Below are 18936 nucleotides of genomic sequence, written 5' to 3'. Positions count from 1 at the left end.
TTCACTTCATTTTGTCAGTTAAACATTGTGGAGGTCACTACTCTCAGCCTATTCACTGAGACTGTAAAACACAAAGTTACCATTGACCAAGCATGCTAGTACAGTCACCACAAGCCATTCCTCATTTCTTTAATTTACAAACTAATGAAAATGTTTTACTCTGTTTTACATGATTTCTGTTTTTTTACATGATTGCTTTGTCAGATCCACTAGGAAAGTCCATTTTGTGTAAAAATGAAACTTATGGAAAAATGTGTATAAAAGTCTTAATTTGTGTAGAAAGATATGTGAGGGCATCCATTTAGCTCAGCAGTTTTAGAGATGAACCGAGGAAACCAATCTTTTATATGATCTGTTTGACAGTCGCTGTCAGATCTTCTGGTGAGGCAGAAACAGGTAACATTTGGTTTGCCTACTGACAAGGAGCGTGTCATAACGCAGCCAATGTCTCCCGAGGAGTTATCTCTCGTTATTGAATCTGTTTGCGCAACTCCAAGTGCAAATGCTATGGAATTTCAAGCTATATCTCCTCACTGCGTGCTTCACAAGGTAGGTGCCAGGATTAAATGTCTTCTAGCTCATTTCCTCTGTTCATGTCTGATTAGCTAATAACCATGTCAACCTTGCCAGCCTTTCCAATAAGAACCCCTTTTTGCAAAAAGTTGGTTTTCACGCAGCTGTCCAATCTTGCTCACCTTTAGCCAGTGCGAGAAGCTTTGAAAATTTTTATATTTTTCAATTTTATTGAACCAAAGTACAAATATTTTTTTTTTTTGAAGTATGTCATGTAGGGCTTCGATCACATTCTTTGTTCACAAAAGTTTTTGATGGAAAAATAGGCCACTCGATTAAAGATGTGAGATAGCTTCGTTATATCATATTAGAACTCTGACAGTTCAGTTGATTCAGTTCAGCTGTGGGAGATTATCAGTTGTGTCGATAACACACAGAAAATAAGCATATGCAGAATCATTGTAAAACACGGAAGGTGTGTCGGTCTACCAAGCCGTTAGTCGCTAGTTTGAATCCCATGCAATGCAATCTTTTTTCACAACATTTAAACGTGCCTTCTGTTAGACAGACACGGGTCTTATTATAGTAACCAGAAATTCCCCTCTCATGCAGCCCACGGACCAAAGTAATAATGGAAAAAAGAAAGAGTACTGCTGGTTGTTGAAAAAGTAGTTACAAAAGGTCAGAATTCTACAAAAGTAGAATTCTTTAGTTAGATGTTGTAGGTTTTGCCTACAACATCTACTAAAGAATTCTCTGAATCAGATGAGTTGTTGTTATTATTTTGAGTAGCGTGTTGTTGAACATTAGCATTTGATGTTGATGGTTGCTGTGAGGACCTTCTATTTCTCCTCCTCCGTAATAATTGGGAGACACATGGATGGCCACTGCGACGACGGGGTGTTCTGGGAGGTTGTATGTCCATGGTAGTTGTTAAGTTGTTTTGAAATGAAATTCAAAAGGTCAATTATGCAAAACAAAAGGTTGTATAAAAATCAGACCTAATCTACTACTATCTCAAACCTATGTTTTACAACAGTAAAATAAATATTAATTCAAGCTGTAGGCCGAACCTACTGTACGTAATTTAACTAACAACAGCAATAATGAAATATGTTTATTATATCTCTGAAATGCAATATTAAAAGTAAAATGGCAAGCTGCCGTGTAATATACACAGGTTGAAAGTTGTGTTGGAAAGTTGAAAGTTGGTTGTGTTGAATGTAGAATGGTTTTGACAGCGATATGTAACAGAAAGCAAGCATTAGCATTAACGCGTTTGGAAGTTTTCTGCAAACTGGAGTAAAATAAAGAAATATTCTTGTCACAAAAGGGCATTGTAGTTCAGCCCTAGCTTGTAGATAAGATGCAAAGAAATCTGGCTAATGTTCTAGAAAATTTAATGAAACCTTCGGTAATTGGACAAAAAACATAGGCTGATAAACTGTGTACCACATTTTCGTACCTGTAAATCGGTCTACGCCTCAAACGGTCTACGTTAATTAAAGAAACCTTCGGCAATTAGACAATGCATTCATTATATACTTCGATGTTGTAAATTCTACTGATTATTCTTATAATTAAATATTATCATAATTTTTTTATAAAATCAAATAATTAATTCGGATAATAAAATCGGCAAAAAAGAAACGATCACTTTTCAGTACTTCTAAGTTAATTACAGAAACCTTCTGCAATTGAACAATTCCATAGACTGGTGAAATGTGCACATTTGTCTCGTGAAATTTGGACGACTTAATGGTTATACTATCTGTTGCATGGCTTTATTGGCGTTTCGTTGGCCGGTCTTAATTTTGATTAAAAAAGACTTCAAGTTTCTATTTCGATTTTAGGCCGAATTAATCTGTCTATTTATGTATCATCCGATCAGATGGGTTAGTTTTAGGATATTGCAGTAACCTTTCAAAGACTTGGTAACATACTTGAATAGGTTTATATGTATTTTGTATCATTATTATACTTGAGCGACTCTACACAAAAATGGTAAAATTTGTTGAAAAGATTTCGGTACAAGGGTTTGGTAATGCCATTACCGGATAATTTTTCGGGAGTTCTGTGCACATGTGCATTTATCATAAATCCCCCAAACAATCGCTTTGCTCATGTTTGGTCATGGGAAAATTACTAGCATTCTGACAGTCTCGAGTGCCTTGAGAGATCATCATGTCAGCCAATAAAGCGCAGATAGTAAGAATGTCATAACTATTTTAATACGCTTGAAGGTGGCTGATTTGCCCAGGTTTCAGAGTGTTGGGCTGCTATGCTCAATGTCATGAGTTTGAATCCCTTGCGATGGAATATTTTTCCTCTAACTGTGGCTGTGGACAGATGGACGAACGCATATCTTATTGTAGTAAAGATTATATTACTTATTTATCTTATATTATATACTATATTATTATACTTTATTATTATTACTATTATTATACTTTATTATATAGATATTACTATATTATATTATATCATTACATTCAGAAACAGTTGAAAATAGATGTACGTAATGGCAAGCTCAAAATTAATTGCAACATTTTAATAAATAGATTTTCTCACTAAACACGGAACTGTACTATTATGCTTATTCAGCTTCATGTATAGCTTTGAATATATATTTACTGAATGCTTAATTTATAAGCAATCAGTCTGTTTTCTGTAACTATGTAGTGAAGACATACACTCATTAAACTGTCTATCCATTAAGACTTTATCTTATCAATCAGCATATTATAGTAACAGAATAGTTTGTCAGGGACATTGGAATTCTTTGCTGTCTGCAGAAGACTGTCTGTTTGCAGTCTAGGAAGCTTTTCTATTGTCAGATGACATTATGTCACCAGCTTACACCGCAAAGGGCTGGAGAAAAATCTATTATCTTTTATCTAACAGTGACTAGGGCTCTGGAAAAATTCTAGCAGCTCTCAAGGTATTGCTACAGCATTAATGTTGACCAGGAGCTTATGGATTGTTACAAACTCAAACAGTGTGAGAGACAACTTGGCATTCGCCTGATTTTTTATTGGAATTTTTTGAAGAAGCGATATTTTATAGAAGGTACCATTGTGTCGACAGAAGGCATAATAGTTACACATCATCTTTCAGAATCACGTTATTAAAATCGTAGAATTGTTTTATAATTGTTTGATCTGCTAATAACAAAGACTTTCTGCTGGACTCTGGAATAAGCATTCTTATCAAGTAAATTGGATTAGTTGGCATAAGGATGTCTTAAGTGTCACTATACGCTGCCTCAAGTCTCACTATACACTGCCTCAAGTGTCATTATACACTGCCTCAAGTGTCACTATACACTACCTCAAGTGTCACTATACACTACCTCAATTGTCACTATACACTGCCTCAAGTGTCACTATACACTGCCTCAAGTGTCACTATACACTGTCTCAAGTGTCACTATATGCTGCCTCACAATAATAAGCTTTTATCCATTACGGTCTTATCAGCAGTTTGCGCTTTTATTTTACATAAACTTAGTAGAATTAAAAACTCGTTAAATTCATTTTTAATTGAAAATAAAATTAAAAACCACTCAGATAGAGGTGTACTACTTTCAAATTTTGAGTTTTTATTAATTGTGATCTCACGACCAAACACGAGCAAAGCGACTGTTTGGGAGCTCTATGATTAATGCATATGTGCACACAACTCCCCAAAAATTATCCGTTTATTAAAATTATCCTGAAATCGCCATTACAACTTGACTAGCGTTTTTAATCAAAATTACGACCGGCAAATGAAACGCCGATAATGCCGTGTGACAGAGAGTAGAATCATTAAGTCGTGTGCATTTCACGAGAAAAACGTGCACATTTCACTAGTTTATGACATTGTCCAATTGCCGAAGGTTTCTGTAATTAACGTAGAAGTACTGAAAAGTAATCGTTTCTTTTTTGCCGATTCTACCGGACTCTAACATTTTGGACACTTATAATGAGTACTTTGGTATTCCAACTGATGTCTAAAGCAGTGAAAGTAATGGAAATGACGATGATATTTTTCTAACGATTCTTATAAGATTATTACAATATTTAATTGTAAGAATAATTATTCGATTTTATGAGATTATTATAATATTTAGTGATAAGAATAATCATTCGAATTTACAAGATCGAAGTATATAGGAACAATGCAATATGTTACTGTTATTATTTTTCTAAAGATTTTGTTGATGATACTGCTGCTGTGCCCATATCGCGGTACCCAATATCGCGGTACTGCCAAGCCGTTTGTAATATCTGCAAAATTATGTAAAAGGCCTACATTTTCTTATAGATATACATCTATTTCTATGAAAACCAGCTAAAATCTGTTTAGATTCTTAAATTCAGCATAATTTTTTAGATATAAATACAGAAATCTAGATAAATATCACAACTTCTTGCTATTGGTTGCTATGACCAATGATATACAGCTCCCCAGCCTGTGTATATTACACAGCAGCTTGCCATTTTACTTCTAATATTGCATTTCTCCTATTGCAGGAGAGAGATATAAACATATAATCTTTTCCTTTCATTATCGCTGTTTGTTGTACATAATAACACCCAGTACATTACAGCTACCATTGCAGTTATCCTATTGCACTGCAATGCCATTTGACTGCTAATACTGCATTTCTCAACCAGCAGTACCCTTTCTTTTTTCCAATATCACTTTGGTCGTGGGCTGTATGACAGGGGAATTTCTCTTGAGTAAGTTTATGTTTTGAAAGCTGATAAAAATAATTTTTAACATTATGGTGTAGCGAAGAGTTAACAACATAATTTACTAAGCAAATTTTCAGAAATGTTTTGGAAAATGTCAGGTTAGATGGGGTTCAAGCTTGGGACAGTAACTGACTCATTAAAACCCTGTTTGTAGTCATCTATTGCTAACAAAAAGAAACTGCTGACTTACCTTGTCCACTTTCAGCGTAAGCAGTAAATAAAGCAGTTATCATTCCATGTCATTGTCTTGTTCATTCATGCTATCTTTACATTAATTAGCAGCAAAGCAAGCAACGTGTTTATACTTACAAACTCAAATTAGCATAGTTTTCTATTGCATTTTCTTTTCTATTACATGAGCATCACAATCCTACATTGTCAATCCTATCGCTTGCCTTCTTGATAGTTTTGGGTACAATTCTTACAGCAGCTGTTCATTTTTTCATGCTTGCTAGTTTACTTAGAGAGTCGTCTTCTGACAGTAACTGTTCACCCACTTTTACATGCTTGCTTGTTTACTTGAGGATTCGTCTTCTTACAGGAGCTACTAATTTACCTCTCCATGTTCGCTAGAACTGAGCCAATGCTATTTCATGAGATGCTCCGCATTAGGATCGGTTTGATCATCGTTGTCATGACAACGGAACTTGCCCGCTCACTTCAGTGCTCGGGTAACCAATATCTGTTGTTAACCTTTTCTAAGCTTGTATGTCATCTACAGATGTATCCTTTTCTATTTTGGTTACTCTAAGTTTTGGCTGCTAAAATTCTATAACTTTAATCTGTAAGTTTTTTCAAATTACCAGACACACTCTTGAGTGATTGACTTTGACCAAAACTGACCGGAACTGACAGAATGTCATCTATAGATTACCTCAAAGCATAAACTTAGTCATCGTTAAAAGTTTATTTTTTGTCTTGCTGAAAGGCTGAGTGAAAGTAGTTCAAAAGTGCAAAGAAATACACCGTGTATAAGCAACAATAGACATGTGTGGACAATAACAGACAGGTGTCAGCAGGTGTGTACAGGTTTTGTGTTAAATTTTCCTTTAATCTCTGTTACAGCGCTTCTTCAATTGCTTGTAGTTTTTTTTTGTCTGCAATTTTGAGTTTATTATGAATCTATATATGATTAGCCTGAGTTTTCAACTTAGTAAAGATATTTTGGCAGGAGAGGAGGCTACTTCTCATCTCCTCAACCTCAGCCCATTTGAAATGAAGAATTTTCTCCTCCACATTCTTAGTGGGAAAGAGTTTCTGGTGAAGGAAGGTGAGAGTATATCTGAGTTTTGCAGCAAAATATCTTCAATCCTTGTATTCTCCTTGCAGACATCTTATAATCGTCTTGCTTTCATATTCATACTAGCAGTAGATCTAACACTGCTCACGACCTCTTGCATTTTCAATGCAAATTGCTACAGTATTTTCACGCAGGCATTCATTGAAGGTGATTGTCCTTAATGCATGCAAAGGTGCATTTTGAGTTTCCAATCAGATAGATCGAGGCATATTTATATGGAAAACGAAAGTTCTTAGATTGCCAATTGATCCAGGCTTTGCTTGGAGTGTGCTTTGATTTTTCACATTAAATAACCCGCAGGTAATGCATGGAGCTCTGGCTGTCTGGTCGGCTAACTCTTCCTTTACTTGAGAATTGTTTAACATCATAAAACAGTATTATACACATGCTAAAGGTGGTCAGGTTAGCTCAGTTACTAGAGTATTGTTATTGTAAGTTAGATGTTCCGAGTTCAAGACCTGTACATAGAAATATTTTATGAAGTACTTTAGCTGCTGCCTCTCATATTTGTTTAGTGAGACAATATCAGTGAGATTACAAGATGTTCAGAGTTTTATATGTATATGTAGGTATGTATATGTACATATGTAGGTATGTATATACACTGTAGATATAGATAGTTGCTCTACTTATACACATTCTATATTTTACTATTTTGGTAGACATAGTGTACTCGCATTTTATTATCTTTGCAACCGCCATTGACTTGCATCTGCTATATTATTGTAAACATTTGCTATTTCAAGGTAGAGTTGGTGATGTTGCAGCTTCTCTGTATTTTTGGCAGCTTGCTAGCTAAAGGAACCCGGAGTGAATATACAGTATCAGAGAGTTACTGTACCAAGGTGTTCATTCACACAGCACACATTGGTATAACGAGCTCTATAGAGTATTAGTATGGAGTTCTATAGTGTTGGTACAGAGTTCTACAGGGTGTTGGTTCAGAGTTCTACAGAGTGTTGGTACAGAGCTCTACTGAGTGTTGGTACAGAGTTCTACAGAGTGTTGGTACAGTGTTCTATAGAGTGTTGGTACAAGAGTTCTACAGAGTATTGGTACAGTGTTCTATAGAGTGTTGGTACATAGTTCTACAGAGTGTTGGTACAGAGTTCTGCAGGGTGTTGGTACAGAGTTCTACATAGTGTTGGTACGGAGTTCTACAGAGTGTTGGTACAGAGTTTTACAGGGTGTTGGTACAGAGTTCTACAGAGCATTGGTACAGAGTTCTACGGAGTGTTGGTACAGAGTTCTACAGTGTTCGTAGAGAGTTCTACAGGAGGTCGGTACAGAGTGTTCGTACAGAGTTCTACAGGGTGTTGGTACAGAGCTCTACAGAGTGTTGGTACAGAGCTCTACAGAGTGCTTGTACATAGCTCTACAGGGTGTTGGTACAGAGTTCTACGGAGTGTGGGTACAGAGTTCTACAGTGTTCGTAGAGAGTTCTACAGGAGGTCGGTACAGAGTGTTCGTACAGAGTTCTACAGGGTGTTGGTACATAGCTCTACAGAGTGTTGGTACATAGCTCTACAGAGTGTTGGTACAGAGTTCCACAGAGTGTTTGTACAGAGTTCCACAGAGTGTTGGTACAGAGTTCTACAGAGTGCTTGTACATAGCTCCACAGAGTGTTGGTACAGAGTTCAAAAGAGGTTTAACCAGTAGGGGTGCTAATGCAAGACCTTTCCAGTTTGTCATCAATTTTTTTATCTTTGAATAATATATTGTTCTTAGTTGAGGATTTACCACTGGGCAACCAATCGGATGACAGAACCAGTGAGAACCAGGAACACAAGCGTAAGAGTGTGCGACACATTGTGAGTAACATCCTTATCCTATGGTTCAGAGGCTAAGACTTCCAATAACTAGTCAGCTAAAACATTTTCAATTACAGTAGGCGCTCGTGCAACGTAAATAATCCATTCCAGGAATGTTTACGTTAAAAGGAATTTAAACTATAATGTTAGTAAAATACATGTAACTTGCCTCCGTTCCAAGATCTTTATAACTCACCACTTTGCCCATGCAAAAATGAAAAACTTGACTTAACTCTTCTAATTGGCGGGTTGTACCGTAACTGCAGTATTATTGGTTTGCATCGATAACTTTTCTCCTTTTTCTGATCAACTTCACTGGTTTTATAGACCATGAATGGCAGTAATTTTTACAAAAAATTGATCTGGAGCGCATATCTTTGACGTTCATTTACAACGATTTGCTTATTTTTTTCTAAACAGCATAGTCTATTTTGCAAAGTAAAACTAATAACAAATATTTTATATGTCTACAATAAAGCAAAACAACGAAATATTTTTACAATAAAAAAAACTACCTGTTCGTCTTCTGTCTGTACCCGGGGTCAAGGTTAGGATAAAAGACTACTTTCGACGATAATCAAATTCTTCACATTGATATTGGTAGACCAACATTGTAAAACCTGCACCAATCGATCGTATTTGTATTTGTGGAAAATTGCGCAGCAACTACTCTCTGTTTTGTCGACACATCTGACAATCTATTACGACGAACTAAAATGTCAGGAAAGTTGTATATATAATAAATATAGCTTTATACGCATGTCGTTTTTTTCTCGTAAATGCGGCGAGATTGAGTGACATTCAAAGCGAATTTGAGAACTAGCTCGACTTGACGCTTTATGTTATATGAAATTTTTATGTAGTACAAAGCAAAAACTTCACATCAATTCTTTACGTTATCTGAAATTTACGTTATAGGAGGTATACGTTATAGGAGCGTCTACTGTACTAGTTAGTGAACTTCTTTTTTGTATAACAAATCTTAAATATGTCTTGTAAAAAGTTCCTTCTGGTCATACGGAGTTATTCCTTATCACAATAACCTCTTCAAGTCTACCCAGGCATTGCTTAGCCTATTATTGAGTTTGTGGAGTTGTCTCCTTCTCGTTTATTACAGTTTTTGTGAGAATTATTGTTGCCGTCAACTGTTAGCCTGCGTTCTGTTCAGATCTCTAGTCCATCTATGGCGAAGGCTGACATCTGCCGGGAGATATTTGACACAGACGATATGTGTGAGGAGAGTCATGGCCAGTGGGCACGACGGCGGAGGATAGATGGTGCCCTCAACCGTGCCCCTATTGGTTTCTACAGCAAGATCTGGCACGTTCTTGAACAGGTCAGCTAGGTTTTTTCTGTTAATATCTTGGGGCCTATGCTCTGTTTTTTCTACATATAGTTCATAACCATACAATTATGGTATCAAGGTATACTTTTGCATACAAGTCTTTGTATAGCTACAAGTATGTCAGTATCAGGTGTATCAATATTATTCTTGTTTTAGTGCAAAGGTCTCTCTATTGAAGGTCAAGTTCTTTCACAGAACCTTATAGAAGAGGTGGGAGTATGGTCTGAGATATTACATAGTAGACATACATGTAATGTATGCAGTACAGATACACAGAGAGTATATGTGGTTCACACATTAACAACTAGAGGCAGATTTGCTCACTTTTAGAAGCAATTTTATTTCTTTTTTTAATTGTATCTAAACTAAATTATTTGCCTGCTTTGTCTTGTTTCTATATGATCTTAATTAACATGTTCTACATAATATATGATGTGCCTTATTTACTGAATAATTCAATTTCTACATGTAAAGGTCTACTTAATGATATAAAGTATATAGGAGTGATCGTTAGATAGCAGGAGGAGCTATATGAAATGTAGTGTAGAAGCTCTAGAGTGTTCTGTAGATGACGGAAGGAGAGCTCAAGTTTGCTCTTAAAGTTGAAGCAGTGTTGAATCATATCTCTGAACCAGAGTACAGACAGCTGATGATGGAGGCTCTTATAACCCTCACCATATTCTCACAACTCAATCCATCCAAGTCACAGAACAAAGTTTTTATCGACCGCATCATTCCAGTCAATGAAATCATCACAAAAGCCTACCAGATATTCTTGGAGGACCAGGTGAGAGTTGAGGTGGAGAGGATTGCTAGCGTGACTGATCATTTATCAAACAGTTTTATGAGGAAACCATTTAGAGAGTGGTAACAGACATATTGTTGTGTTCTAGGGAATGGAATCATTCTGTGCAGCTGGAGGAAAAGGGAACAATTGTCACTGCTATAAACTGCGAGGTAAGTTTGATGGCAGTTAGTGAACCTTTTATAAGCTCCGCCCACCTTACATGAGCCTTGACCAATCTCTGTGTTGTCCCAAAGCACCAGTGACTCTGTTTCACTTATCAGCTTTCTTACCCACCAATCTTGTGCATGAAGTATTTACCTCAAGTTTTGGTACATAAGCCACTTACCTCAAGTTCTTGCAAATGATACTTCAAATTTTTGTAAATGATACCTCCAATTTTCATACATTAGACGCTTACCTCAAGTACCTGTATATGAGCTTCTTACCTAAGTTTTTGTATAAGAGTGTTTACCATAAGACCTCTAATTGAACGCCCCCTTTATTTTAACGCCACTTTTATTAGACCACTGCTATGGGGGAAGGGTTGGAAAATAGAGCGCCATAGCTGTCTTTACATTGTAACTAGATCCATCTTCCATGTATGGGTGTTCATGCTTAGTCTACAAGGTTTGTTTATTCGTCAAGATTTTGAAGGTGGACTTGCATCCAGGTTTTACTGATGTCCAGGTTTTACTGATGTCCAGGTTTTACTGATGTCCAGGTTTTACTGATGTCCAGGTTTTACTGATGTCCAGGTTTTACTGATGTCCAGGTTTTACTGATGTCCAGGTTTTACTGATGTCCAGGTTTTACTGATGTCCAGGTTTTACTGATGTCCAGGTTTTACTGATGTCCAGGTTTTACTGATGTCCAGGTTTTACTGATGTCCAGGTTTTACTGATGTCCAGGTTTTACTGATGTCCAGGTTTTACTGATGTCCAGGTTTTACTGATGTCCAGGTTTTACTGATGTCCAGGTTTTACTGATGTCCAGGTTTTACTGATGTCCAGGTTTTACTGATGTCCAGGTTTTACTGATGTCCAGGTTTTACTGATGTCCAGGTTTTACTGATGTCCAGGTTTTACTGATGTCCAGGTTTTACTGATGTCCAGGTTTTACTGATGTCCAGGTTTTACTGATGTCCAGGTTTTACTGATGTCCAGGTTTTACTGATGTCCAGGTTTTACTGATGTCCAGGTTTTACTGATGTCCAGGTTTTACTGATGTCCAGGTTTTACTGATGTCCAGGTTTTACTGATGTCCAGGTTTTACTGATGTCCAGGTTTTACTGATGTCCAGGTTTTACTGATGTCCAGGTTTTACTGATGTCCAGGTTTTACTGATGTCCAGGTTTTACTGATGTCCAGGTTTTACTGATGTCCAGGTTTTACTGATGTCCAGGTTTTACTGATGTCCAGGTTTTACTGATGTCCAGGTTTTACCTGAGCCCCTCTATAGTATCCATCAATTACAGTCTCTTGTAGGGAAATAGTTATGAATATCAAACTCACCTTCCTTCCATTAAAATCAATAGTGTTGATCTATCTAGTCTCTTATCACATTAAAGTTGTTTTTCCTACAGTAAAGTCATAGAGTTGTGTAAATAGCTTACCATAAAATTCAAATTTTAAACAGAATTTTACAGCTTTGGACTTCAGTACCTGACACTAGTGCCAGAACTCTTTTAGTCTGTAGTAACGCGCTTTGTTGTTGTTCATGCAGGGTTGTGCGAGGCATTTTATGACATGGCTCCTAGTGGGAGTTATGGTACCATCAGCTATATGTGCCGAGCAGTGCCACTTATCATCGACATACCAAGTGATGAAACGGGAAACTATGTCTCTTGCTCTATGCAATGATGTCCTTTATTTATCATCTTATTGTTGTCTTTTCTCCTTTTGGTATGTACTTGGATAAGTAGAACATAGGTGGTTGTATTATTTACAATATTTTCGATGTAATAAAAAGAATTTTGGTTGTAGCATTCTTGTTTTCAATATCAGTCTCATGAAAAAGTTCTGAAAATTCCTAGGCATGCACTTTCCACTGACTGTCATTTGTGTAGCAAATATGGCTACAAAATTAACTAGTAACTGTATATGTTCTACAGCAACAGGAATGTGGAGTTTCTGGTTGTCGAGGGCTCTCATGCCTGAGATACTAATTGAATTCATACAACTCAGTAGTACAATAGAGTCACCATGCATTGAAGTCATCCAACACACACCTCAGATTATTCATTCGTTTATTTAAATTTAATATATAGTTTCATTTGTTGGCAATACATTAAGCAAAACGAAACAAAGTTACATATTTTAAAAATATTTACATGCATGTATGAGAAGACAAACCTAACTTCTAGTCGCTGAATGACCACATAAGGTCAAGGTTGACTGGTGCACATACATGCATCTTAACTTCTATAGAACTTCTTACAAAAAATATTCAGCATTTATAAATGAATCAGAGGTTTGATTATGTTCCTAGTGAAAGATATTTGGATATGGAAACAGATATTGATACTGTTAGTAGTATGGAAGATGAGCTGCCTTGTGGAGTGGCAGCACTTGGTTCTTCACTAAATATGTCAATCCTGTCGTTAAATAGGTCGTTACAGTTTGCTGTGCGACAGCACCGAATACATTCCTGCCAAACAAGAAAATGGTCTCAAATGGGAAAAACCAGCCGTTTCTGTGGCAGAATTTCGTGAATAGAATGGTTTCAGTTTAAACTGGTCTTGTACAAAATTGCATGCAGAAACAAATTGTGCAACAGGTCAATTACAACTGCGCCAGCTGATTTAAATAATTTTGTATGAAATGAGAGACAACAAAAAGGTTCTATCAGCCAAACTGAATGTAGATGGAAATCTATATGGCTAAATTTGTAACTCTTCAAGCCAAATTCTTGAGCATAGTAAGACTTGGATTGCTTGTTTTAATACCAGCTGAAGACCGCTAGTTAAGTACTTCTGATTCTTGTTCAACTTGGTTCCGATAATGAAAAAAAGGGCAACTACAAAAAAATTGAAATAACTTACCTCAGTTGTTCCTCTGATACCTGAGCAGACCCCCTGCTCATTAGCTGCAGTGCAGGAGTTCACTCCAAAAAAGCTAGAGTCCTCTAATGGTAGATCAGCCAGGCAGCCATACCAAGTGCTGTCGGAAGGCAGAGGAAAGCTATGTGTAATGCCAATACTATACCAGCAAATGACTTCCGTCGCAAGAATCAATCAGGAAACAGAGTATTTATATTATAGGGTACATAAAGGCAATCAGTTGTGATATAACAGTGTGTGCATTTAGAACTTGGCATGAATTAACATACCATTGTATTGTTTTTAGATTAAATATTAAATGTTCATGAAGTAAAACTTTTCACACCGAATTTTATCGGTTAGCCATTCTTTATTTATAAAGAAAAGAGTGGCGTGTTAGTCACCTAGCAAAAAGACTAGCTCTATACGTGTTGCTAGGAGACTAGCTCTATACGTGTTGCTAGGAGACTAGCTTTATACGTGTTGCTAGGAGACTAACTCTATTCGTGTTGCTAGGAGACTAGCTCTATGCGTGTTGCTAGGAGACTAGCTTTATACGTGTTGCTAGGAGACTAGCTCTATACGTGTTGCTAGGAGACTAGCTTTATACGTGTTGCTAGGAGACTAACTCTATACGTTTTGTTAGGATATGTCAGCTAATTCTGGATGCACTGCTAATAATCAACAAGTATCTAAATCATATGAATTTGCTATCAAACCGACTCAATCCTCTAGTTTTTTAACTGTCTTCTAGTTATTTCATTCTATTTAATGTTATAATATATTATAGTTTTTCTAAAATTATTGCTAAATACACTTGTAAAATTTGATCAATAATTTGAGTATATCAGACTTTTTAATGCTCATTTTGTTCTTATCAAGTTCTATATATATATATATATATATATATATATATATATATATATATATATATATATATATATATATATATATATATATATATATATATATATATATATAGACAAAGTGGATGCTGCACAGTTCGTTACAGAGTGCTCAATGATAAATCAGAGATAAATTATAAAATATATATAAGTGGAACTTCACTCTATAAGTTAAACATTTTATAATACACTGGGCAGAAATCACATCACGTCAACACCGCCCGGCGGCCATCGCGATTTCTGCCCAGTGCTTTATAAAATGTTTAACTTATAAAGTGAAGTTCCATTTATACATATTTTATATGTATATCGTATGTATATCGTATGTATATCGTATGTATATCGTATGTATATCGTATGTATATCGTATGTATATCGTATATATATCGTATATATATCGTATATATATATATATATATACAATGTATATATATACATATATATATACATATATATATACATATATATATATATATATATACATATATATATCATATATATTTTCCATCTCACCATATCGACAACAGCAAAGGATATTTCTCTTACAGAAACCTATACTAAGACTTCTGTACTACTAATCACATTTCCAGCTCACCACACTTCCACCGATCACATCACAAAATCTTCAAACATCCATCTTATGCTAAACATGCTCGTTTCCGCATTTGTGTTACAGGTTTCAAAATTCTTAATAAACTATGCCCAGAATACTTGTATTTCTTCGTCCACATCATTATCCATAAAAATCCTTTTCTATTCCGTGATATCAACATACTGCATCCACCATCTTATGTTTCAATTTATAAACTTTCTGTTACTACAACCTACATGTACAACCTCGAAACAGTGAGCTCACTGTTTCGACTCTTTTGCAAGACTATTAGACTACCAAAATTCTAAACACTTTTGTTCCACTCAGTCAGCAATTCCTGATTTCTGTCTTTTCATTTTTGTTTTGGCATGTAATAAAAAACGTCATTTTGCTGCTGGTTACTAACGCCAATAAACAGTAGTACTTACACGCATAGGGGTTTAGTTTCAACTACTAACCATTTACACTTGTTAATGTAAATATAGAAATAGTCACTCACCTAACTTGACCGGCATCAGTTAGAAGATATGCCCAGCATGTTTCACAATATATGAGAGTATTTTCATTAAATCGGCAAGGAATTGTATCTAAAATAGATGTGAGCTGACAGACTTAAACTTATAATTAATAAAAACAATGTAAAGTTGTTATTGCAAACAAAGTCTTAGCAAATTAAATTGAAACTAAATGTTCAATTAAGCGAATTCTATTCGTTCTCTTACTGGAAGGGATGATAACTGTGGAACTGCAGAAGTCTTCATTAGAACAGCACTTTACTGTTGACAACTCTGCTGAATATTCCCTCTCTCCATCTGACAGCTGAATACTGTATGACTGGTCAGAGCAGGTGCTCTCTATTTCTATCCTCCCAGTTAGGCAGCCTTCAAAGTCTACAAAAGAAACTTTTTTAATCTAATGTTTTTATATTCAACATCATTGCAAAAATATTTATATATAATGTGTAGAAACTGTTTTCTTGCTGCCGGTGCACAGCCTACATTGTATATTATTTTATTTATATACAATTATTTTATTAATTTTTACATTGTTATTTTATTTATTTTACACAATGTTATTTTACTTATTTAATACAATGATATTTTATTTATTTCATAGATTGTTATTTTATTTATTTTATACAATGTTATTTTATTTATTTTATACAATGTTATTTTATAGCTTATAAGAATGTCCCCCCTAAGGCAGGCCTGACATGGCTTTGTAAAAATTTTGATATTTGATATGTGTACCTACTAGGAAAGAAGTCATCATATTATGTCCATGACATGTTTAGTGTATTTCAAGGCTTGTAGAACTGAGGTTATATATGCAGATATAATTCTTTTGTTGTTTGATTAAATAGGAGAGAACAATGAGCAGCAACTCTGACTAACATATATTTTTCAAGCTGTAAGTTTGAATATCAGCATTATATCTGATATATATTATATATATAGATATTATATATACATATTATATTATATATATTATATCTGATATTTATCTGGAAAGATGATTAAAACGGGTTCATCTCTCAGTATATTCAATATAATACAAGTTACAGTGTACAAACTACAGCGATAGGAACTCAAAGTCAACCTTATCATAGATACGTCGTTATCGTGCCTAAAAGTATTGGAATAGAGCAAGTAGCGATTGAATGCGCATCAATAGTGAGTTTTTAAATTAAGTAAAAAGTTAGTTTTGGCTACCCGAAAGGTAATATTATAGAGAGAATGTTTCGTAATGTTTATTAATATTATAGAGAGAATGTTTCGTAATGTTTATTAATATTATAGAGAGAATGTTTCGTAATGTTTATTAATATTATAGAGAGAATGTTTCGTAATGTTTATTAATATTATAGAGAGAATGTTTCGTAATGTTTATTAATATTATAGAGAGAATGTTTCGTAATGTTTATTAATATTATAGAGAGAATGTTTCGTAATGTTTATTAATATTATAGAGAGAATGTTTCGTAATGTTTATTAATATTATAGAGAGAATGTTTCGTAATGTTTATTAATATTATAGAGAGAATGTTTCGTAATGTTTATTAATATTATAGAGAGAATGTTTCGTAATGTTTATTAATATTATAGAGAGAATGTTTCGTAATGTTTATTAATATTATAGAGAGAATGTTTCGTAATGTTTATTAATATTATAGAGAGAATGTTTCGTAATGTTTATTAATATTATAGAGAGAATGTTTCGTAATGTTTATTAATATTATAGAGAGAATGTTTCGTAATGTTTATATAACAGGTTAAAACAACTTGCAATTTAAAAAAATTCTTAACGATGTTCCAAATAAAAATAATCTATCCAATTTAATTTTTCATAAGCATGATACAGTAAGGTTTCAGGCTACGCACTGATTAGTGAAATAGCCGTCCCTATATAGGTTATAATGCTAAAACCTTTCATTCAGTGGATTGCTTAAAACAATGTACATTTAGTGCGACAGACAAGCACACAGGCTTGCTATTGTTTTTGACATGTGTAAATGACTCAGTTATGCTGTTCTATTCACTGCTCGGCTAACTGGATTATCAGACCTTATGTATGGATACTTGAATGAATACTCCAGCTCAGTGCAACGCACAAATCAAACGCTAGCTCCTTTTTATAAATTCAGTCGTTTGACCGGCTAGTGTTTTTAACTACACAACTGGAACTTCAGGAAAAATGTTTATTCAGCTTTGAAGTTTTGAAATAACAAGAAACTAAATCTTCTCATTTGTATCAGTTGTGAATTGTTGAGAATCGTACTGCAAGGAATAGTTTGTAGGTACTTAAGTGGTTTCTAGATTCACCTCGTGTAACTGTACGCCTTACAATTTCTGAAAAAATAATGTAGTTTCTTTCTTTGATTGAGTACACAATGGTATACAATGGTACACAATAGCACACGATGGTACATGATGGTGTACGATGGCACATGTTGGTATACAATGGTACACAATGGCACACGGTTGTGCATTATGGTGTACGATGGCACATGTCGGTGTGCAATGGTACACAATAGCACACGATGGCACATGATGGTCTACGGTGGCACATGTCGGTATGCAATGGTACACAATCGCACACGGCGGTGCATTATGGTGTACGATGGCACATGTCGGTATACAATGGTACACAATAACACACGATGGTACATGATGGTGTACGATGGCACATGTCGATATGCAATGGTACACAATGGCACACGGTGGTGCATTATGGTGTACGATGGCACATGTTGGTATACAATGGTACACAATGGCACGCGGTGGTGTATTATGGTGTACGATGGCACATGTTGGTATACAATGGTACACAATAGCCAAGTGAGGTGGGGTATAAAGGCAGTAACGAAGAGCATTGTACAGCAATGCTTAAAGGTTGACTTGCAACAAAATTCACATTACAGTTATTTAGTATCAAAAAATTCACTATGTCTTACTTTGCTGTGTTGTAAGTGCAAAATATGTGGAAATGTGATTACAAGCTTTTAAAAGCTAAAAAACGAACAGTTGATCCCAGCCACACGAGACCGCAGTAGTTTGTAATCTCTTTCCAAAATGGCTCAAATGGGACCTAGTTGTACAAAATGGCTTCTGTTTACATTTTCACGCAACCTCATTCGTCAAAAGATTTTCACAAATATATTTCACGCATTCAATAAAACCATGTCTATTGTTCTTACGCATATATTTTATTGTCATTGTAATGATGTCACTTTCAGCACTGATATCCTATAACCTACCGTAAAAATTCGTTTAAATTTTCAACCTAAGCTTGAAGGAGTACACATCATTGTCTGATAAACATGACGAGCCTGTTGGTCACCTGTGATAATCGAAAAATGCTACAGAAATTATTCGTGAAGTATGGGTCACATGATCAGATTAC

At 35.2% G+C, this 18936-nt stretch overlaps 1 protein-coding gene and 1 long non-coding RNA gene across 2 annotated transcripts in view; one reads left to right on the top strand and one right to left on the bottom strand.

The window, feature by feature from the left end:
* The window catches only part of LOC137406646 (probable phosphorylase b kinase regulatory subunit alpha), a 32274-nt gene extending 19805 nt beyond the window's left edge, over positions 1-12469 (top strand). The window contains exons 18-26 of the mRNA XM_068093250.1: positions 364-549; positions 5797-5926; positions 6427-6525; positions 8285-8367; positions 9536-9703; positions 9869-9922; positions 10281-10499; positions 10606-10669; positions 12222-12469. Coding sequence (XP_067949351.1) covers positions 364-549; positions 5797-5926; positions 6427-6525; positions 8285-8367; positions 9536-9703; positions 9869-9922; positions 10281-10499; positions 10606-10669; positions 12222-12358 — 1140 coding nt within the window. The 3' untranslated portion in view covers positions 12359-12469. The remainder of the gene's footprint in view (positions 1-363; positions 550-5796; positions 5927-6426; positions 6526-8284; positions 8368-9535; positions 9704-9868; positions 9923-10280; positions 10500-10605; positions 10670-12221) is intronic.
* Positions 12470-12727: 258 nt separating this feature from the next.
* On the bottom strand, positions 12728-13707 carry LOC137406565 (uncharacterized). Its single transcript, XR_010979904.1, has 2 exons — positions 13540-13707; positions 12728-13145 (listed from the first exon to the last, which is right to left on the bottom strand). It is a non-coding gene; the product is annotated as an uncharacterized lncRNA (long non-coding RNA).
* Between the last annotated feature and the right edge of the window lie 5229 nt (positions 13708-18936).

Source organism: Watersipora subatra, chromosome 10, assembly GCF_963576615.1.
Source record: "Watersipora subatra chromosome 10, tzWatSuba1.1, whole genome shotgun sequence".
NCBI classification, from domain to species: Eukaryota; Metazoa; Bryozoa; class Gymnolaemata; order Cheilostomatida; family Watersiporidae; genus Watersipora; species Watersipora subatra.
Note: the sequence above shows the minus strand (reverse complement) of the source record. Positions and strands in the feature narration are given on the sequence as shown.